Genomic DNA, 23719 nt, shown 5'->3' on the forward strand with positions numbered 1-23719 from the left:
CAGAAGAACCTAGTTCTGCACTAAACTGTGCGAATGATATGTATTCGAAAAGGGAATTTTTGTCACTTATACATAAATTTTAAAATAAATCGCTGCGTTTAGCCGTATAATGGATTCACACGAAATTACTTCAAAAATCGATCCAACCTTTCAATTGATGAATACATATTTTTATATAGTTTTATAACATTTACAATTATTTTTCGATTTATTATCTGTTATATCTGTTATAGAAATATTTTTTCTAGTTTTCTAGGGCACATTTTTATAAGTTTTATAGTTATTTTTTTATTTATTAAAAAGTTCCAATTTTTTTTTATTTAAATCACATAATTAAAATTAAAAAAATAATTCATCAATCAGATTTAAATCATGCCAACCCTGGTATAAACTGATTTCCAATGAAAGAAGCAAATGGAACAACAACTTCTTGGTGGACCTCCTCAATATAACGGTGGGCATTGAGAGCTCCATTTTCAACAAATTCAAGACTGTAAAAATATGAGTACTTTATTTAAAAATGTGTAGCTCATAAAAGAATAGAGATAATAGGATAATTAAAAAAATGTAATGTTAGGAACACATCTAAGATTACAGGAAAGTGTTTTTTATCCAGAATGTCCATCCCATTTTTTCTACAGGGTGTTTTGAATTTATTGCAAAAAACAAAGTTTTGATTTACCCCGGTAGAAACCTACCTAACCGAAATATATAAGACATTAAAATAATAAAAAATAATGCCAACAAATTTATTTACAAACTAATACTATAATCATTAAAATCGGATTACAAATTCAGAGGTTATGAAACATCAAGCGGAATTTTGTTCCGGAGAGTTTATATTTTACAGTTTTTTTTTACTCATTATAATCAGAAAACACATAATAGTATTTTTATATTTTTGACCCAAAGAACACAAAATATTTTATGGACATATAGAAAACCACATAGAACTTTTATAAAGTTGATGATTTTCAGTTAAAAATGTTTATAAACTGGGGTAATTTTGTCCCTATTAAGAAAATTAATTATAAACCTACTTTCTTGAAAGCTATAATTAGGTTTTAATTGAAATCCTTATTTGAGGCACTTGTAATTATGTATTAATTAATTACACTTGCAATTACGGATTGATATAAACTGGTTTACTGTTTTGCAGGCACCGATGTTTGTCGTAAATAATTTTAACTGCAATTTTTACTTATATTGGTTTAAAGCTTATTTTGATTAATTTTTATGAATCTTACTAAATCTCACGTGGGGGGGGGAGATTTTCTCGGCATGTATTACCGTAATTTTTTTCGTTTTTTTGTAAAAAGTCGATATCGGGTCGAGATAAATTTCACGATATGGAAGTATCTTATTAGTGCTGGAGGGGGTAAAAATCATCAAAAACGCATAATTTATGAAAGGCTACTAATATACAAGGTGTCAAAAAATAGTGTATATAACTTCGGTGGATGATTCTACAAATAAAATAAAACTCAGTTTTTAACTCAGTAGTTTTATACAGGTACGGACGAAAAGTTATTACTCTTCAAAACGGTTAAAACACGTGTAGGTGGCGCCCTTTACAAGTAAGAGTCAAATTGACATCAAAATCAAATTTTTCATGTCAAAAAAACCTCTAGACACCAATTTTCATTTAAATATTTACGTTACTTCAGAAATTATTTGGAAAAAATCGAAATAAAAATGGACTTTCTACACCCTGTATCTCCGAAACTAAGCATTTTAGGACATACGTTTATACGAACTTTTTTACTTATTTTTATCTGCAGAATATGCTACCAAAGTTTCCGGAATACAGTTCGGACCACCCTGTATATTCTAAAATGCTTCCCGAGGAAGTTACAGTCTTTGAGAGGTTAAATAAAAATAATATATTAATTATTATTTTTAAGAACATTGGTAAACCGTTTTTCTTGAAATTTGGTATTCTTACAAACATTTTAATGCCAAAGGGAATGGCGATCATGTAAAATTCCGTAATAGCCCTGAAAAACTGCTTTCCATTAGGGTAGAGAGGTGGTACTACTGGTGGTACTTATTTTATCCTTGTAGATACAGTAATTTCAACAAATGAAATAAAAGCTAGGGCTTTTTAAGCAAAAAAAGGTGCTCCTCATTTAGTTCGAAATGGTCTTGAAATGGTGAACGGTTTTCGAGATACACACACCGGAAAAATCTAGGGATATCATTTTATTAAAGTAATAAAAATAAATGTTTTGAATAAACAACCACATATTTGTAGGCCGATTCTTTCTACTTCGATTGAAAGGAAGTAGTCACACTAGTTATTTCTAAATTTGGGATATTTGCAGAAGCGTTTCTGCATTTTTTGTCAAATGTATAAAAAGCACCTAGCATCAATTGTTCGAATTTAACCTGTACTGGCTATGTTTTTATGATAACTGGCCAGAATTCATTCAAATAACTCTGTTTAGTATTAAACGACATTATGGAGCGTAAACATCTTAACAGAGACGAAATGCTAAGGGCCATGGATATGCTCGAAGGTGGAATGCGCCAAATCGACGTAGCTAGAGCATTAAATACAACGCAAAGTGTAATATCGCGATTAAGTGCACGCTACCGTGAAAGTAGTGATGTTGCTGAAAAGCACACAGGGCGACATCGCATTACTACCCTTCAGCAAGATCTTTTTTTACAATTAAATGCTCGACGCCGACCGACTCTTACAGCACCAGAGCTTAGTTTAATTCTCCAGGAAACACATAATGTAACCGTTAGTCCTGACACTGTTCGCAATAAATTAAGAGAGGTCAACTTAAGAAGCAGACGACCCTGGAGAGCTCAACCCTTAACGAGAGGAAATCGAGAGGTACGATATTTGTGGGCTCAAGATCATGTTCAGTGGTCGAATGGACAATGGGCCAATGTTCTCTTCACGGATGAGTCACGCTTTGGAATTCATCCGGATTCGAGAAGGTTTAGGGTAAGGAGAGAACTGGGAAATTTTATTCGGTTGGATCATGTTCAGGAAGTGCACCCTTATCAAGGTGGAACAGTTATGGTCTGGGGAGGAGTCCAGTTAGGCCGAAAAACCGATCTCGTTTTTCTTGAAAGGTTTCTAACAAGAACCAAATATCGTGATTTAATTCTTGAGCCTGTCGTGTTACCGCATGCCAATGATTTAGGGAGAAACTTCATTCTCATGCATGACAATGCACGGCCTCATACAGCCAGAGTGGTAAGTGAGTTTATCAATGCTCATCAATTAAACATCTTACCCTGGCCGGCAAAATCTCCTGACTTCAACCCCAACGAGCACGTGTGAGACGCGGTCCAAAGAAGAATTTTGAGAATGGGTATGCCTCGTGAAACTCGTAGGGATCTGGTTCGGGCCGTGAATGCAGCGTGGCAGGCTGTACAATTTTATTATTTGCATTTCTGATATAATAAAAATAAAATAAACAAATAGTTTACAGGACGTATTGGAAATAAAAATGCGAAATTTACCGAATTTTTCAAATTTACCTTGATTCTTATTGAACACAAAAAAATACACACATTTTTTTTTTGTTCTAAACTGTGAATTAAAAAAAAAAGATAAAACATTTTTACTTAATAAAGGGTATGGCCTCCTCTACTGTTCATTACAGCCCTACATCGTCTCTCCATGCTCCTAATCAGGAACAGTTTAGAACAAAAAAAAAATGTGTGTATTTTTTTGTGTTCAATAAGAATCAAGGTAAATTTGAAAAATTCGGTAAATTTCGCATTTTTATTTCCAATACGTCCTGTAAACTATTTGTTTATTTTATTTTTATTATATCAGAAATGCAAATAATAAAATTACTGACGATGGCTGGATAAAATTGTAATATCCCTAGACTTTTCCGGTGTGTGTATTTGTGTTTAAAAGTTACGATCGATTTTAGTATTAGTAAAATGATAAAATTTAAAGAAATTTTAAATAAATTAATCTCTTGAATTTCGCTGAAGCTAAAATCGATGCATCGGAACTTAAACGCAAATATCTCGAAAACCGTTCACCGTTACGAGCTAAACGAAGAGCACCTTTTTTACATAAAAAAGTCTTAGCTTCAATTCTCATTTGTTGAAATTACTGTATGTATAAGGATAAAAGAAGTACCACCAGTAGTACTCTCTACTCTAATGGAAAGTATCCTTTCAGGGCTGTTACGGAATTTTACACTATCGCCATTCGCTATCAATTTTCAAGAAAAACCGTTTACCAATGTTCTTAAAAATAAACAAAATGTATTGTTTTTATTCACCCTTTCGAGGGCTATAACTTCTTCGGAAAGCATTTTATGGCATATTTTATATTCATGAGAACTTTTTGCATTATTATAAACAGTCCATCTAACATGTGACTTTGTTTTATTTTATTTTTATTTAAATATAAATTGATTCATGAAATAAAATATAGCAGTTCTTTAGGACATAATATTTAAAAAAATAAAACAATAACTGCAGTGACAGAAAAAAACCATACTGTTCCGTTTCCCGTACAGCTGACGTCCGTCGGAAACTAAAAAGTACCCACTGAGTTCTTTTACTTCAACGATATACATAAGTACTCAGATTGGTGGGAGAACGACTTCTTCCTGTACCACCTCGAAGTACCGCCGCGCCGTGTCTTCAGTTCTTTCCCATAGTACCTAGTGGTTTTCTTAGCGGTTTTCTTCGAGTTCTTCTATACCATCGCGTTATTTAATATCACTTACAAAAGAGAAAAAAAGTTATATTGTGAAGTGGATGTGTGTTGTAACAAGATGCAAGTGTTCGACCTGTCAAACGATAATGTAATTATTTAATTTTAGTCTTTTCCTTAGTAATTTTAAGTGGCTTAAAAATGTTTTTGTCAAATTTCTCACAATTTTTATTTTAAAATTGCGATATTATGTTTGTATGTTGTTTCAAGGTGCTATAAAATACAGAGTATTCGTAAAATGCACGGTCAAATTTCAGGAGATAATTTCTCATCAAAAAATATGGAAAAAAGTTCCTATAAATAAGGGTCCGAAACAACTAAAGTAAAAAAATAAAAAACTTGATTACAAATTACAATTATTTAGGTATATTATTAATGTTCAGTGCTACCAAGGTGCTACCTACAGCAAATTAAAAAATATATTTAAGAAAATTACTTTTTTTAAGTTTTAACATCCTGTATCTCTAAAACTGTGCATTTTCGAACTCATGTTGAATTGACACGATTTTTCAACCCTCTGATCTTAGCTTGGTGCATGTCTTAAACATCCTGTATATTTTTTGTATTTTCGCAGTTATTTTTTTAAATATTTGATTATTTGGTTTAGTAAAATGATTTCAGTTTTTTTTTCTAATAAGAAAATAATATACAGGGTGATAAAAAAGTATGTAGTAAGATGTATTTCAGAAAAATATTTATAGAAAAAAAAATTAAAAAATATTATATTAACTTTTATAGGGTGGCTCAAAAAAGTATTAGCAGATCAGGTTGATTTTTTTAAATGGAACACCCTGTATTTGCATTTTTGGCTTTCTTTGAGATCACTTTACATAACTCTAAGATATGAGAAAATATTTTTTGATAGTTTCAGAGATATTAATAAATAAATAAAACATACATATTTTTCAGCTTTTCATAAAAAAATATTAAAAGCACAAGACCAGAAATCAAAACTATACATTAGGTATTTACTTTAGATGGACTGTACTTACTTTGCTATAAACCTCATAATCTTAGATGATACAGGATGTTCAAAATTCTACGCCAAACTTTCTAAAATATAAAATAATTTTTCTTCGTTTTTTTAAATGGAACACCCTGTATATTATTTTTTTAATAGATGGGGAATTAAAAAAACGAACATTTTTTGTATATTTCAAGAATATTTCAAAATTTGTAACGGTTTCGCAGATATTGGCAGTTTTATATTTTATGTGGCCCAATGATTTTTCTCTCGTATTTTACTGTTTAAAGAGCTGTTTGAAAAAATTCCCCAAGGATCTGCGAAACTTTTAAAAATTTTGAAATACTCTCTCTATTAATTGTTTAATTCTCTATCTAATAAAAAAATAATTTACAGGGTGTTCCATTTCAAAAAAAGAAGAAAAATTATTTTGTATTTTAGAAAGTTTGGAGTAGAATTTTGAATACCCTGTATTATTTAAGATTAGTATATTTATGGCAAAGTTAAGTCTAGACCATAGGTATAAAGTAATACTTTTGATTTCAGGACAGTTTTTGTATTTGTAATAATTTTTTTAAGAAAAATTTTTATTTATTTATTAGTATCTCTGAAACTAGGATTATATAAAATGATTTGAAAGGAAGCCAAAAATGCAATAATACACAGAGTGTTCCATTTAAATAAAATCATTCCGATCCATTCATACTTTTTTGGTCCACCCTGTAGAAGTTAAAATATTTTCCTGAGATACATCCTAGTACGTTACTTTGGGTTTGCACTTAAACAAAATTCCCAAGTTTTTTACTCTACAAGCTACCCTGTCGAAAAAAAAATGATAAACTCATAAGAGAAGAGGATACCTAACTCTGATAACAGAATTCATAAAAATGTGGTATCTACTAAATCACTTAAACCTGTTATTCTGTGCTATAAAAAGAGGAGTACCATTAGGTTCTCTAAAAATCAAAAGGAATATTACTTAACTTACTTAAATTTTGAATGTCATCTACACTATATGGTTTAAAACAGAGTTTAAAAAACAGTATTTTAAACAAAATCCCGATTTGCGAGACATAATCATGTTTAAAGCAAATAAAAAAGTGTTTTAAACCATAAAATATATCTGTTTTTATTAAAAATAAAAAAGCTGCTTTTCTAACTCTGATAAAAATTGATTTTCTGGCATCAATTCAAAGAGATCATTCATAAAAATGTTTTTATAACTACAAATCTCTCCATCTCCTCTTCGAAATCGATCTAGAATAGATCGAGCACAGAAAATCAATTAAAAAACTATAAAATCGATCTGAAAATATACCTAGCGTTACTTATTTATTATCATTACCGTTTTAGCTGCACTGCTGACATTTAATCAAAAGATTGTGAAAAGAGAGCCATTTTTTCTCTTTATTTCATTATTTTTTTAAACTTTTTATACTGGGTTCTTTTCTTGACGATGTGGTAATTATGTTATGGTACTTATTATGTTCTTTGTACCGGATGTCGGACATTATGTTACGGGCTATTAAACAATTTCGTTGTTTCTTGTATTCGGGTTAAAACACGCGGTGGTCCAAATTATGTAGTTTGTTGTTAAAATTTCTGGCTTGTTACGCATATACCGAAAAAAATATTCCTAATAAGTTTGTCCTTATAACAATTAGTTGATAATATCGCAATATACATAGGTAGTAGATTACATTTACAAGGAAGAAAACCCAGAAAAGATCCAGTGGTTCTCAAAATTTAAGCAAAAAATAATTTTTTTCCATAGCAACTGTTAAAATTGCCTTATATCTATCAAAAATAGTAGATAAAATAGATACTACTTTAACCGCAAGGGTAGATTAAATGATACTTTAACAGCGAGGATAGGTTAAAAACTTTATTTCTTCTCGCAAGTTTTTAAATTGCTTCCATTTTTGAAAATTTTTGTATTCCTTTTCATAAGTTATTCGGGATTTAAATGGAAGTAGTTTGGATATGGCGTTTGTCGCCTCATCCTGAATATCTGTTGGTAATTTACTTATTTCCTTTTGAGCCATTTCTGGCTCCAATTCAATCAGCAATCGACACGAAAGAGAATTAAAAAATTTTGACCCAAAACTGACAACTAAAGAGACAGCTTTATTTATTGGTCAAATTACATAGAAACCAACGCCAAAACCCAGCACAATATTTTTTCTACTCGTAATAAATTCCTTGAAATAATAATTTCTGAATATTTTTTAAAACGTAACTCGCTATGGAAAAATATATTGTTTTATACACGAAGATAAAATCGCTTTATAGTCTCCTGAAATTAATTAACTCGCGATTTCATCGCTCATGAATTAATCTTTTCGGTCGTCTTGTATAAAAAATACCTATTTTTATATTTAAAACTTAAGACTTATTTGAAAAACGGTAAAGAATAAATAATCTGTTTGTTTTATCGAGCCCTGAAAATATTTGCAGTTAATTAAGACTCACTCTGTATATACCTACTATATAACATAAACAGCAGAGATTTAAATTAATCAACAAAATTGATTGACACTGATCTTTTCAGTATTTCAGTGGAGCTGTTTCATCTTATAGACAGAGAGCTGGCTACATAAAAAACTTATCATCGTTACATGGCTAATTTTTCTTTTGAAGTATCCTTTAATGTAGCCATTATGAAATAGTCATGTCGGCCAGCGCGATCCCGGGGCTTAAAGCGGGGGCGGCCAATCGAAAGGGTGAAATTTTGACACTAAAAATATTATAAATTACACAAGTTGCCAAATAGCTTTTATTTATTATCAAGAAACGTGGAAAATTGTTTGCAAACATTTTTCTCGTGGCTAAAATGCCGGCAGACAACGCGAAAGAGGCATGAAATATTGAAAAAAAAAATGATGGAATACCGATTGGTGGAATGTTATATTTATTTACTTAAAAAGCCGTATGCAAAAGGGCAGACAAAAAGATTGTGGCTCAATCAGCGGTAGACAGTTATCAAAAGCGCGATATTACTCTACAGGGTGAGTCTTGAATAAGTGCAAATATTTTCAAAGCTGATAGATCTCTACGAAAAGAAACATATTAATAGAAAAGAAACATATTACTCTTTACCGTTTTCAAAATAAGTCCAAAATAACCGAGTTATTCAGCTTTGAAGATTTAAAAAGAAATTAATTTATTTTTAAATAATTTTGTGAGCCACCTGTTTTTTTCTGTATTTGCATCCATTCGTTTAGTGTCGTAACCATAGAGTAAAACCGTAAGTATGGTAGTTAAGAAAGATGCTTTTGATAACTGTCTGCCGCTGATTTAGCCACGATCTTTTTGTCTACCCTTTTGCATACGGCTTTTTAAATAAATAAACATGACATTCCACCAATCGGTATGCATTTGTGCGATAATTGTTTTTTCAAAATACCATGCCTCTTTCGCGTTGTCTGCCGGCATTTTAGCCACGAGAAAAATGTCTGCCAACAATTTTCCACGTCTCTTAATAATAAATAAATACTATTCTCGTAATTATAACTCGTGTAATATTTTTAGCGTCAAAATTTCACCCTTTCCATTAGCCGCCTCTGTTTTAAGCCCCCTGATCGCGCTGGCAGACATGACTATTTCATAATGGCTACACAAAAGGATACTTCACAAGGAAAAATAGCCATGTAACTATGATAAGGTTTTTTATGTAGCCAGCTCTCTTTGAGTTGTTTTAATTTATTGGTAGTGCCTTACCCAAGTTTATAATTGACGTTCTTTATAAAAGTAATTAACATAACGTTTTTAATGTAACCAAAATGTACCTAATTAACTTTTTTAGCGTTACAAAAAATGATTTTATGTTTGTTTACCGTTAGTCAAGAGATAAGCGATCATTACCTTGAAGCGTAATAATTCATTAATCGCTTTTGTGAATCCTACCAGAAAGAGATAATTTTTGCCGATTAGCATATTATAATTCGGCATAATGTAATACATTTTTCGTGATTTAGTGCAGAAAATTCTTGGTTTTGATGGAATTTCGGCATACAAAAGAACGAGTCAAGCATTACTTTAAAAATTTATTACTTAAATCAAAAATATCTTAAAAATTTTCTTAAAAAAATTATAGAATAAATATATTCTATAATTTTTAATTAACAAATAACAAAAACGATTTATCTGTTTTCAGGATGAAGGGCATTGCAATGGTATCAACGGCAATGTTGACATTGCCTTCAAGAAAATCAACAAGAACTACACTGATTTCCTTATGTGGAAAATTGAAGTAAGTTTACTCAAATATATCTCTCAATATATCTTTTTTAATTTTGACCTTTAAAGTGACACTTTTCTTCATACTTTGATATGTCATTTTGCAACAAGTGATGAAATAAGTGATTCTAATTAATCTAATTATAACCTTAGAGTAAATTGCAACTCTTGTGAACTGGTCAAGATGTATAAATTTAAACAAAAACAGAGAATTCAAAATTTTTAGGAATTCATAAAATTTATCTTTTATCGGAAATATTTTGACTGCAAATGTATTTTTTATCTCGCCAATATAGGAGACTTCTGCACAAAAAAATGAGAGTTACGAGACATAAAAACCAAACCAAATTAATTTGTTTTCAGTTCCAAACCATGAATACGCATTGATAAATCTATTGTCACTAGATAAGTTCTATTTGATGTGGTTTACCTGTCTGAATCTTCACAAAAATTTTAAAATATTAAATACTGCATATTATTTTGATACAAAAAATAAAAATTAGACATTAAATTAGACAGGTTCTTTGGACGAAAAAAATTGTGTTGTTAAATTTCCCTAAATTACTTTCAGGAAAATAATCTAGGTTCACTTTTATTTCCAGAAATCAATATGAAAAATAACTTTTTTAGTCTAAATATAATAGTATAGACTAAATAACATAGACCAAAAAAGTAATGGTATTACTATTGGTAATTTTATAGTACTAAATCATCCATATCAATTTCCCCCATAAAATAAAGTCTGGAAATATTATACAGGGTGAGTCTTAAAAAAAATATCTGCAGAAGTGGCATATCTCGACCCCAGGAACACGTTTATGAGGTTTATTTCGCAAAAAAAGATGTTGAAAATCGTGCATTTTCTTTTAGATTTTCCTGTATATTTTAGAAAACGTTTTTAAGTTCTGAGAGTATTTGTTAAGTGCTTAGTAAAATTGCCTGTTTACCGGAAATTTGTCTACGGTATAATTTCTCTGATGGTCACTATGGTTACGGCACTAAAAGGGACGCAAATAGAGAAAAAAAAATCCGTTGGCTCTTAAAATGTTTAAAAAATAAATCATTTTTCTTTAAGTTTTCAAACTTGAGCAACTCGATTATTTTTAACTTATTTAAAAAACGGTAAAGAGAAAATAAATCATGTTTCTTTTATCGAGATATACCGGCTCTGGAAAAATTTGCACTTATTTAAGACTCATCCTGTATCAACATCTCGCTCATACTGTAAAAGGTAATTTACCGAACTTATAACGTAAATATCTATTAAATCACTCTTTATAATATCTAGTAAAATGTGTTTAAATTGTACTCTTCTATATTTCCGGCATATTTTATAGAAATAGTATACCTAGATATGGAGCTTTTTTCGTACACTATATAGTTCATGCTGTATGTTGATTTATTATTGTTAGTTTTAATTTTAAAGAGAACGTCCATTTAGGTATTCAACGCAATAATTTTCAGGCAGTTTTTTCTTTTATTTAATAATTAGCTAAATTATACGGTTAAATGTGAATCACCTTACTGGGTTACCTTTTACTGGGTTCCGGTACAATCACCTTTTATTTATTTTTTTCCCAAGCTCTCTGGTTACAGGTGAGAATAAAACAAAAATAGATTTTTTTAATTGCAGAACATGAACGTCGTGGCTCTCACCAAAGAACAGTACGGGACATTCTATGATACAGAATCGTATATAGTCTATGCAGCATCCCAATTTGGACAGCCTTCTGGAATAGACTCTGTAGTAAGTAGTGTTCACCTACTGCAGTTACCCTTGTATCAACGTATCTTCGAAAGTTATTTTTATCCAATTTTGCTATCATTATATCCAGATCATATCATTTAGTCTTTTTATTGAATGATTTGAGCTAACTAATAATTAATAATTATTTATGGTAGATAAAAAATAATTCTTGTTTCAGAAAAGAGATGTGAAAGGTAAAGCTATCGAGTACCACGTCCATTTTTGGCTGGGGAAAAATACCACTCCAGAAAAATCAGGTGTAGCTGCCTATAAATCTGTGGAATTGGATACACTTCTTAATTGCTCGTCAACACAACATAGAGAAACTGAAGGCAATGAGAGTGACAGATTCTTGAGCTATTTCAAAAATGGATACAAGTAAGAACTAACTAAAATATCAGTAATGTCTACAGGATGTTTCAAGAAATATTTGCTATCCCTCGCGGGGATATTTCTCACGTAAAAATTATATTTATTTTTCATATCGACATAGGTTCGATTCTGTTATGTTTCGGAAGCTCTTCTTTTTTTCGATTTATTATCATTATTCAATTCATTACCTACCAAACCAAATAAAAACTTGACTGAAAACTTCAAAATTTGTATTTTTTTAATGAAGCTCAAGAAAAAATAAATAATTTGTTATTTTTCAGAATATTGCAGCCTGAACTGATCCAAAACAACAACCAAAACGAAGTAAAATTATACAGGGTGAGAGGAAAGAACATTCCAGCTTTGATACAACTGGATTGCGTGTCTTGGACACATTTTAGAAGTTCTGATGTTTTTATTGTGCAGACAAGTCAGACTGTTTTTGTATGGGTCGGTAGGGCAGCCAGTGTTGAAGGCAAAAGACACGCCGCCAAAGTAAGTGTCGCTTAATTTTTGATTTGTGTCATTAGTGTAGTTATAGCGGTATAAACAGTAATAATAAACACATCATCATTTTCAGCTTAATAAAACACTAAATCACCACAATACACCTTTTGTGTATTTTTTTACACATGTTAGCATCATCAGCAGATGATCAAGACTTTTTATACGATGTACTTAAACAGCCGTTAAACGGTAGCCTACTAAAATGCCGTTAATAGATATTGTGACGTCATTCATGTCGACGGAAAGTAATGCCTAGCCATAAGGCCTTAAGCATTTTGCAAGAGCACCTGTGGGTCAGTGGCTGAGGCTATCGGTTCGTAAGCGAATGGTCCGTGGATCAAATCTCACGCCGACCAAGACTTTTTTATATATTTTTTGCTTATAGCGTGATCTTATTGCATTGGTTTCACTCTTTTTGGTTGGATTGGCTTAGTTATCAGTGTCGAGGTTAATTGCGTTGGTTAAGTTGGTTATTTGGTGGGGTGGATAGCGTTGGTTAGTCCTTATAAAATTCCTATATTTCACAAAGCCGTCAAGTGCGTCACATCAACGACGTCATATCTATTAACGGCATTTTAGTAAGCTACCGTTTAACGGCAGTTTAAGTATAGCCTTTTTTATATACTCGCTCAGTGGGTTCCGAGTGGGCGTGGCAAGGTCTAGCCATGTGTTCTTTATCAACAATATGTTCAGTAACGCAAGATTTATCCGGTCTATCATATCTTATCTGAGCTAAATGTTCTTCAAATCTAGTTAATATTGATCTTCTAGTTTGCCCAACATACTTCTGATTACAGTCTTTACAAGAAATTTCATAAATACCCGACCTTTCCAGTGGAGGTGTTTTATCCTTTGGATTACCTAATAATTGTAATTTATTATTAGCACTATACACAAGTTTATAATTGAGATTTCTAAATAATTCCTTTTAGACCACGGGATAACTTTCTATCAAACGGTATTGAAAAATATTTTGACGTATCTTTCTCCACATGAAAAGTCGAATTTTCAAAAATGTAAAACTTATATCTACGTTTTCTAATTATCAACTAGTAAAGGACAATATCCATTACACTCAGCTACATTCCTAATGTATCTCTTTCATATCTTTCGTTGGTGAGTGGAAAACTAAGCAGTCTATGAACTAAGAAATTCAAACTAGCCATTTTATGTTCAACACTATGATATGATTCATTAGGAATATATTTGCGCGTAGTGGTATTTTTCCTATAAATATCAAATTCCAGGCAATTATTAGTATTTCTAATAACTAATACATAAAGAAATGGTAATCTGTCGTTGTTCATGTGTAAGTTTTAATGGAAGGAAAACGATTATTTCACTTAGAAATAAAATTATCTATGGTGTCTGAATGAGTGTCAAAAACAGCAAAAATATCATCCACATACCTAAACCATACTCTTGGAAAATACTCAAACTGACCCGCTGTACCTTCCCGCTGTTCAAAAAAGTTGTTATTAAATTGAAAAAATTTTGTTTCAGACATAACGATGTAAGCTATATATATTCAATCACCGTTTTGTTGTCGAAACCATTTGCGTTCAGTAATTCCTTCAAGTAGCATGTCGAATTGGAACACTTGGGAACAACAAAGATACATCAAAGGAGACCGAAATGTATTGATTGATGTATCTTCGTTGTTTACAAGTGTTCCAATTTCACATACTTTAGGCTACTTGAAGGAATTACTGAACGCAAATGGTTTCAACAACAAAACTGTGATTGAATATATTGAGCTTACATCGTTATGTATGAAACAAAATTGTTTTCAATTTAATAACAACTTTTTTGAACAGCGGGAAGGTACAGCAATGGCAAGAACTTCTCAAATATTGTACTGTAATAAATTAAATAGTGCAAATCTCTTTACAGCTCTCTCAAGACTTGAAAGATCGCCAAAAAATATCAAACGTTGTCTTCATTGATGATGGATATGAGAAAACCATTAATTCTGATACACTGAAGGAGTTCGGCAAATACCTACCCTTAGAAAAACGTGTAATTTTACCCGAATCTTCGCAAGAAAATGGAAAATCTGACAACAACAGAAACATTTTAAGGCTGTACAAATGTTCGGAAAATAGCGGTAAATATAGGGTGGCCGAAATAAAGAGTGGACCGATGTTTCAAGCGGACCTTACATCAGAGGTGTGTTAAAAAAAATATTGCATTAAAAAACATATTGGTGTTAAAATATTAAATAATAAAAAACCTGGAGGGAGCCTTATAGAGCTTGGTCTGTTTTTTTTTAAGAAATCTAATTCCCATATAGTTCTAATTAAAAATTTGATATCAATTTATTTTTTAGGATGTTTTTATTATCGATCAAGATACCAAAGGTATATGGGTCTGGGTTGGAAAAAAAGTAAACGAGAGAGAGAAAAATGAAGCTTTGAGAAACGCCAGAGGATTCGTCAAAAAGAAAAAGTACCCTAGTAACACTAGAGTAACCCGCGTCGTAGAAGGCCTTGAACCGGTGGAATTTAAGATGCTGTTCAAGTCATGGAAAACAGAAACTTCAAATTCCAAAAGTAAGTCTTTTTTATCTAAGGAGAGAACAATATTTTGCTGTTATCTTTTTTATCAAAAAATATAATAGCTCAAATTCTACCAAAACAAATTCAGAAAATACTTAGATAAAAATACCAGACTGTTAACAAGAAGCCAACTTTTGTTTGCATGGCCTTTTTGGTTTAGTGGCAATATTTTGAGATTAGCATCAAATGTTAGGCTACCTATTTATTTTGCTAGCCTTTTTGGGCATTTTAGATACCTTATTTGAATTTGAGAATCGTTAAAGTTTATAGCCTCTGCACAGATTTAATCTGTGGTAACGAAATACAATTTTGTTGGCACAAATCGTCGCATCTGTGTTTGAAAAAAGCTAATCTTCATCCATATGTAGAATGTAGAATGTTTAGGAGGGGGGTTAATCAACGCGACCTTATAGATCTATTGTGTGTTCCCCTTTCTTGAGTTATAACGAGTTATAACTAATCATACAGTCTCAGGGCTTTAAGAAAAGCCAGTATCTGAGACGGCTCCACAGAGGCCAGCTCTCCATCCTCGACATCAGACGTACCAAGGTTCATGGCACGAATGGTCGTCGTCTCGCCGCACTCAGTGATAAGGTGTTCTGGTGTTTCCCCATTTTCCCCACAATATCTGCATTCGCCGTTGTTTCTCAGTTTCAGCCTACTGAGGTGTTCGTTGAGGAGACAGTGTCCTGTTAGAAACCCCGTGACAATCCGAAGATTGTTTTTACTTAAATCAAGGAAAACCTTTGATTTTTCTCGGTCATAAGTTCTAAAGAACTTTTTCGAGTGTCTTAGACCGTTGGAGGACACCCATTCCAAGTTACGGATGGAGTCTTCCAGATTCTTCAGTTCCGCTTTCAGCTGGTTCCCGTTTGAAAAACAGAACGGTTCTGGTCCAGTTAGTGGAGTGTTCGCTCCTTTTCTAGCTATATCATTTGCTTTTTCATTGCCTTCTATCCCTTGGTGAGCAGGCAACCAGAGTAGTTTTATTTTCTTTGCCTAATTTGTTGAGCTTCTAGGCATTCTTTGACCAACTTCGAATTGATGGTTACTGAGTTGATCGCGTTAAGTGCTGCTTGACTATCGGATAGGATGGCAATTTCCTGTTTTCGATAGTTCCTATCTAAGATAAATTGTACGCATCTTTCGATAGCGCAAATTTCTGCCTAAAGGATACTGGGGTAGGTGCCCATTGGTTCGGAGTATTCAGTTTTCGGCCCAAATACTCCTATCCCTGTCCCTGCTTTGGTTTTGAAAGCATCAGTATACCACGTGATGGTATGGTCTTTTATATGCTGAGTAAGCGTTTCTTTCTTCCAATCCTTTTTATTACTCTTCTTCATCCAAATGTGCATTATTATTAATTTTTAATCCATTACAGAAGGTGCCCGGTGGCGTAGAGGTACAGCGCTCGTCTACCAATCTGAAGGTTGTGGGTTCGAATCCTACAGCCGGCATTTCATCAGCCTATTTTTAAAATAAAATAACTATTTTAAAATAAAAATAGTTTGGGTACTTAGGTCGACTCAGCCTTAAATGAGTACTTGGGATTTACAATCCTGAGTTAATAATAGGCGGTTGAAGCGTAGTGCTAGCCACATTAACTTCCTTGTATACCGAACGGCTCTAGCATGGCAACCTGTACCTTGCTACTCCCAAGGCGTTAAACACTATGTACGGGTGCTGTTATTATTATTATAATTCATTACAGGCCTTTTTAACTTGATAAATAATCATCCAGATCCATAAAAAAATATATTATATCCATTCACTTATTGTACTGTGTTCTTAAATTCATAATTACAATTCTAAACTTAGTTTACCCTAATATAAACTATAAAAAAACATAAGCATATATATGATCAAAGACGGGAAAAGCGGAACAGCAAAGAAACAAACGGTATCAATGAAATAAGGTTTGGGCAGGCACTCCAGCCGGAACAAACTATAAAGTCTTACTTAATAAGTCTTACTTACTAAATAATTAATGACGTGTAGGAAAATTTGAACGATTCAGGTGAAAGATTTCTTAAATAGTCAGGTACCAAATTATAGAGTTTGTATATGTTATAAGTAAACGACCTCTGGATGTTCTATGAGCAGGAGGCGAGATGCGACCTCCAAATCGAAGGTTGAGATTATGAATGTCGGTCCTATATGATATTTTCTGTTCTCTATATATTTTCTTAAATCCCTTACAGTATTATATTTCAGCATTTTCTTAAATGAATATCATCAACAATTGATTAATTCTAGATACGAAACTTCCTATGCTTATAACAAAGTTTGACCCCATCACTATGGAGGACAGACTTAGCCTGGCTGCTGAAACCCAACTGATCGACGATGGAACAGGAAGAATGACACTTTGGAGGATCAAACACTCAAAAATCGTGGAGATTCCGAAAGAAAGGCATGGGTACTTCTTTTCTGGAGATTGCTACATCGCATTGTATAGTTACCAAACACACCACGACGAAAAACATCTCTTGTATTGCTGGATAGTAAGTATTTAAAAAAATATATTTAGTCCCCTAAAGGTTTATAAACATAAACAATTTAGTATATAATATATACTAATATACTGTTTTATTAGGAGTAAAGGTTGAGTCTCACTATACCTTCCGTATCAGATCCCCTCCGTTTACATAAAATATTATATCATGTAAATGAATAGGACAATGCACACTATCCGATCCATATCCTTTCCTACCATACATTTTTTTTTGACGAACGGACTGAAGCGTATCGGAAACAGCATTGTCAAGTTCTTATATTTGTACCAGCTCTGTTAACATTTTGCTGATATTTGTTTATTCTTTCACATCTTAATTAAGTCTATTATCTTTTTCAAAAGATACAAATTTTTAAAATAAAATTTTCGTAATGATATAAATTGTAAAATAAAAAGTATGGAACTGATACGGAACGGAAACTAACGTATAGCGTCAATGCAGTAAAAAATACGAAACGGATATGGAATGGATATGGAATGAAAACGGAAGGTATAGTGAGAATAAACCTGAAAAATTACACTTATTATGCACTTATTGGAGCGAGGCTGTACGTTTTTGCAACTTGACGCCTCATATGTATTTTTACTTTGGTGTAATAAGCATAAGTATATTTTTTTTCAAGGGATCCGACGCATCACAAGACGAGATCAACATAACAACAACCAAACTGGACGAAATAGATGAAGAACTGGGACAATTAGGGTTCCAAGCCAGAATAATTGAAGGTCACGAGCCAGCACATTTCCTGCAATTGTTTAAGGGCAAATTAACAATATTTAAGGGCAACGGAACGGACTTTGATGGTAATAATCCTTTAAAAATATCATAGCTCCTTGACAAATTTTTAATTTGACCCATATTAATTATGATAAACTGTCACTGTCATATATTGTCTCGTTAGGCAGTTAGGCACACTATGCGTGTATTCCGTTGCTGATCTTGGTTATGGTTTTATGTTCCGTTTCTATCGGTTTCCTAAAAAAAATTTTATTACGGAACACAGTCATGGAACACGGTTCCTGAAAAATTCGGTTATAACTGTCACCCTGTCACCAAACTAATCAACGCGAGAAGGCTGGTTTTTCTGGTCTTGTTTGTCAATCATTGTCATTTATATGACGGAAATCAAGCAAATATTGGAAGTTCGAGTGAAATTCTCATTTAATTTCTAAAATTTGTAATATTATTTTGTATTTACATCCAAAAGCAATGGAGGTAGGCAGTAAAGGTAAATAAATTTCATTATCTAAATAGAATGACTTTTTAGGACCATTTAAACAACTTAACCATTTAAACAAGTTAAACTTATCATGCAGCCATTGTTTCTTAAGTCAGGAACATTTAAATAAAACATGAAAAACAAGACAAGTAATCGTAAATGTTTTGTAAGCTATAAAAATATAAATATTGATTAGATTTGTTTATTTATTATTGATCTGTTTTAATATTGGACCTACAAATCTTCACTTGAGCTGTCTAACCAGTTTAACAGTTATTAATAAGGTACTTTTCATTATTGAACTCCATTGAAAAGAAGAAGCAAACGTAAAATCAGAGAATTGGTACATTAAAAATGCATAAAAGATAAATTTTATAATAGAGGTATTGAAATTTAGAAAACGTCAACATTTGACGTTTCCAGTATTTTACCAAACCGTTCCGTATCAAACCGATGTTTTTCAGGAACCGCTCTTTACCGTAGTTTACCGGTCTGGTTCGCCTGGTTTTGCAACGGAATACAGCCTATATCTGTAATTTACCATAATTTCAGAAACGGGAAAGAACCTGAAAATTCCACACCAATACCTCCTGAGAGTGTATGGATCGACAACTTACAGTGCCAAGGCCGAACAAGTGAAATTAGAGAGTTCTTCGTTGGACTCGAATTGCTGCTTTGTCCTGAGGAGGGGCAAGAAGTACTTCGTGTGGTGTGGGAATTATTCGACTGGAGATCAGAGGGAAATAGCCAAAGGATTTGCTGGAAAGGATTTCGAATTGACTTTGGAAGGTATTAGAAAGAAATATTAAGGTATCACTAACTAATTATGACGGACTGTCCGTTATTTAAACGCAATGTTTATCCCCAATATTTGTCCGTCAAAAGATCCGTCTTTCAAAATTGTTCGTCCAAGTATCCGGCAATTGAATTCAATCTTTTTTGAGCTTTTGTACTATATGTATTTCTTTTTTTGATAAAGGCAAAGAAAAAGAAGACTTTTTCAATCTTCTGGGAGGTCGTATGTCTTATTCCACTAGAATGGTGAGGAATGATCAAGACAAAAAACCAGCACGATTGTTTTTTTGTACACCAAGTCAAACAAATACAGGTAAAACAAATCCTACTAGTTATTAATTTACTACTTAATCCTACTAGTAATTAAATACAGTTAAAACTAATCCTACTATAAATTTATAAACTTCTTCGCCTAAATTTTAGTTCAAGAAATCCCATTCTTCCAACAGAAAGATCTGCTTCCGGAAAACGTAATGTTACTCGATACGGAGGACACCCTGTATATATGGATTGGTAAGCTGAGCTCCAGGGAAGAACAGAGATTAAGCATACAAGCTGCTTTAAATTATTTACAAAATGGTATGTTGAACAAACAATTTCTCAAACAAATATTCTGGTATTACTGGTATTAACTTCCCAAGTAACATTTTCACGACTTGCGACCACATGTTTACTAAACACAACGTTGGATTAGTTATAAAAAATAGTTAGCTCCCTACCTTGGGTATTAAAATAAATTTAAACGTTTTTATAACGTTGTGCCGACGTTGGACTAGTACTACAGCAAAGTAGAAGCATCTGCGACGTCGAATAAACGTTGTCTTGTAACCTTTTTTGCTTAAGTGATCTTTAGGTGATTCGGACAACGTAGTTACAACGTTCGACAATATAGAGTTTTCCGACGTCAGTTTCAGGACCTATTCCAACGTTATGCAAACGTCGTCTGTTTTACTAATTCCAACGTTGTTTACATTTCCTTATTCTTACGTTGGTAGGACGTCGAGTCACTACCTTTTTGCAACTGTATTGAACCATAACCTTAAATTTTAAATTTTCACTTCATTGTTCTGTTCAGTCAGACAGTTCAGTGCTGTTTTTGTTTTTATAAAAAAACTTAATTAAAATGGGACATAAGAAAGGTACATATAAAACTAAATTTAAATATACATCGACATATATTACCGATAGTTTATCCACTCCCTCGTTTATTTATATTATAGAGGGCGGCACAAGCTAGACTCTAGGATGACTAAATTAGGCAATCTTGCGACTAGTATACTACCTGTTAAGGTCGAACTGCGACTTTATTAGTCCAGTATGCGACTACTCCATCTTAATCTCCAAAACAACAAAGTGAAAGCCGCCATGTTGTTAAATAAGAAAATGTTTCGTTCCTAAAATAGCAATTCCTGCTTTTTGAATACATTAACTTGAAATATTTGACCCTAAAAAACACGCGGAAACAATTTTTTCGACTGCGAATAAATTATTCTCATTTTACTAAAAAAAATTCAAGAAAATTTTTAAAACTTCTTTAATTTTAAGGCCCATTAGTATTTTTCAAAGTAGAAACAATACATTTATCAATAAAGTTGTTTGCGTTTAACTTTTTGCCTTGGGTAACGAGTTACAGAGTCGGTTAAAGTGTTTCAATAATTATGATCTTCAAACATCCTCCACACTTAAATACTTTTGTTTTGTTTTCCTTCACTGCCATCTAACATATGTCTCTAACTAAATCATAAAAAATAATATTTTTACTATAATTATCCCAATTTAGGATAAAACGTGACTTAGACGCCATATTAGTTTTGTATTTCTGTGAATTAGGATTTTAAACAACGTTGCAGTTTGTACTAAATTAGGCTTCTAGCCAACGTCGGTATCCAACGTCGTTTCGACCCAAAAATTATTCTCCAAACTAGTGCAGACTAGGGTTGGCACGAGGTTGTGCCGACGTTGCGCCCCGACGTTTGGTCGCGTGACACAACGTTGTCCCGACGTCCAAATGCTGCTTGGGTTCTATATATTATGTATATTCTTACATTCTAGACCCATCCAGCAGAGACATGAATATGACAGTAATCCACATAAAACAAGGAAAAGAACCACCAACTTTCAAAGGATTCTTTCCTAATTGGGATTCTAAATTGTGGAAGGTATAATACATATTTAAGACAGCTATATCTGGCTGCTAAATGATGTCATTTAATTTTGTTTTTAGCATTATAAAACGTTTGACAAAATCAAACAGGAAATCCAGATGAATAATACCGACCAAAAAACCCACAACGGGCATATTATTCAGCACAAATCGGAACACAGTGATTTCGATCACTACGAAAAGTATCCTATTTCGACACTAAAAGAACCTAATGATCGTTTACCATCTAGAGTAGATCCGCTCAACAAAGAGGTAAGTAAACATCTTAGATTATATTATATAAAATTTTAAACTACACTATTTTCTATTTCTTTTAGCTCCATCTCAGCCACGACGACTTTATATCTCTCTTCCAAATGACGTATGTCGAGTTCGAGAAGTTACCGCGCTGGAAGCAGCAAGAGATGAAGAAAAAAGTTGGTTTATTTTGAAGATTCTTTCTTATTTATTTATATTAATTTAGTAAATAATTGGCTTTAACCCCTTCCCCCCCTAAAACTAAAATATTATTTATACACCTAGTGTGAAATAAACCTTCCCTAAAAAAAAAGTTCCCATCAAAAACAGAATGTAAAAAAATGCCAAAAGTCTCGCAACACAATTCTTCCACTCTATAAAGTTGTGAGGTCTCATGTAAAATCAAGTCAGTTTATTTAGTCTCTCTTTAAGCACCTATTCAACAATTTTGTTATAATTTGTTAGAGTCAATATTAGTCATCTTTATTTCTGTAATAATTATTGTTGCGGACCCGTGTGGACTCGACCTAACCTAACTATATGTCCCGCCCTCAGATGACCTTAACATCGCGTTAAAGAATAGACACCGTAATTATTCATTCGAAGTTTCGAGAAGAATCGAGTTCCACTGGAATGGAGTAGTACATATGAGAACAATCGAAACCTTCTCTATGCACCTAACGATCTATTCGAGAAATCTTTAGCTGTGGGTATAAAAGCCGGCGGCTGGGGCCTAAAGAGGACAGACATAAATAGACGAGTACAGTTTACGCGCTAAAATTCAAAATAAATTCTTTGTAGATAAATAGTCATCAATTGTTTGTAAATAGTTCTTTAAGTCTTTTATCGTTATTGTTAATTAGTGTTAAATAAATTGTATTTAACTAAATTGTGACTTTCTATCCACACGGAACCGAGGAAAAACGTATTATAATGACTTGGCAATTGCACAGCACCAAAATTAGAAAATAATAATCTACCATCTCGATTACTAAGAAAATCTAAACAGTGCTCTTAAAAATAAAGTTTTTTAATTAGAATATACTATAATATCGTGCAATTGCCAATTCATTATAATTATTACAGAAATAAAGATTACAGATTTTTAATAAAAAATGTCTATATCTATTTGGGATTCATCTCTCCAAAAAATCCTATATGGGTATTTCGCCACTGCAAGAAAATCTACAAAATAAAATAGTTATTTTTTGTAAACACTTTTGCGTTAATCCAAACCTTTGAATAATAATCCAAACCTGTGTATTGTTATCATTGTGTCTATGATTTGGGGTTTGTATTTCGTTTAATGTAAAACTTTTGCTAGAGCAGCGCCATCTTAAATTAGTAGACAAAAAAAAACACAGCAATGCAATAAATAGAACAATTTATTTTGGAAAAACCTGATTTATATGTATACATATAATCGTAAAATATACAGAATCACCGTGATAATGTCGCTTATGATACAAGGTTTTGATATTTTCACAGACCTATAAAAATACAAGGCACACATCAACTAGGCGTCAAAAACATAAATCAATCTTAAAAAATATCAATTTTAAAATGGGGTTATGTATGATACAGGTCGAGAAAAAAAACATATAAAACTACTTTGTACAAATAATAATTATAATAATAATTAACAAAACTAATCCGAACAATGTTTTGTTGTATTAGTAAATAAAAGGAATGTCGC

At 32.3% G+C, this 23719-nt stretch overlaps 1 protein-coding gene across 3 annotated transcripts in view; it reads left to right on the forward strand.

The window, feature by feature from the left end:
* Positions 1-22490, forward strand: part of LOC115891725 (advillin-like) — a 57121-nt gene extending 34631 nt beyond the window's left edge. For all 3 annotated transcript variants that reach the window (XM_030912265.1, XM_030912266.1, XM_030912264.1), the window contains exons 7-20: positions 9826-9921; positions 11542-11655; positions 11834-12033; positions 12309-12522; positions 14428-14703; positions 14864-15086; positions 17349-17596; positions 18231-18411; positions 19380-19616; positions 19807-19935; positions 20046-20201; positions 21675-21781; positions 21847-22038; positions 22104-22490. In XM_030912265.1, the coding sequence (XP_030768125.1) occupies positions 9826-9921; positions 11542-11655; positions 11834-12033; positions 12309-12522; positions 14428-14703; positions 14864-15086; positions 17349-17596; positions 18231-18411; positions 19380-19616; positions 19807-19935; positions 20046-20201; positions 21675-21781; positions 21847-22038; positions 22104-22217 (2487 nt within the window). In that variant the 3' untranslated portion in view covers positions 22218-22490. The remainder of the gene's footprint in view (positions 1-9825; positions 9922-11541; positions 11656-11833; positions 12034-12308; positions 12523-14427; positions 14704-14863; positions 15087-17348; positions 17597-18230; positions 18412-19379; positions 19617-19806; positions 19936-20045; positions 20202-21674; positions 21782-21846; positions 22039-22103) is intronic.
* The last annotated feature ends 1229 nt before the right edge of the window (positions 22491-23719 follow it).

The sequence above is a fragment of the Sitophilus oryzae genome, unplaced genomic scaffold, assembly GCF_002938485.1.
Source record: "Sitophilus oryzae breed Bouriz unplaced genomic scaffold, Soryzae_2.0 scaffold_1191_pilon_pilon, whole genome shotgun sequence".
Classification (NCBI taxonomy): domain Eukaryota; kingdom Metazoa; phylum Arthropoda; class Insecta; order Coleoptera; family Curculionidae; genus Sitophilus; species Sitophilus oryzae.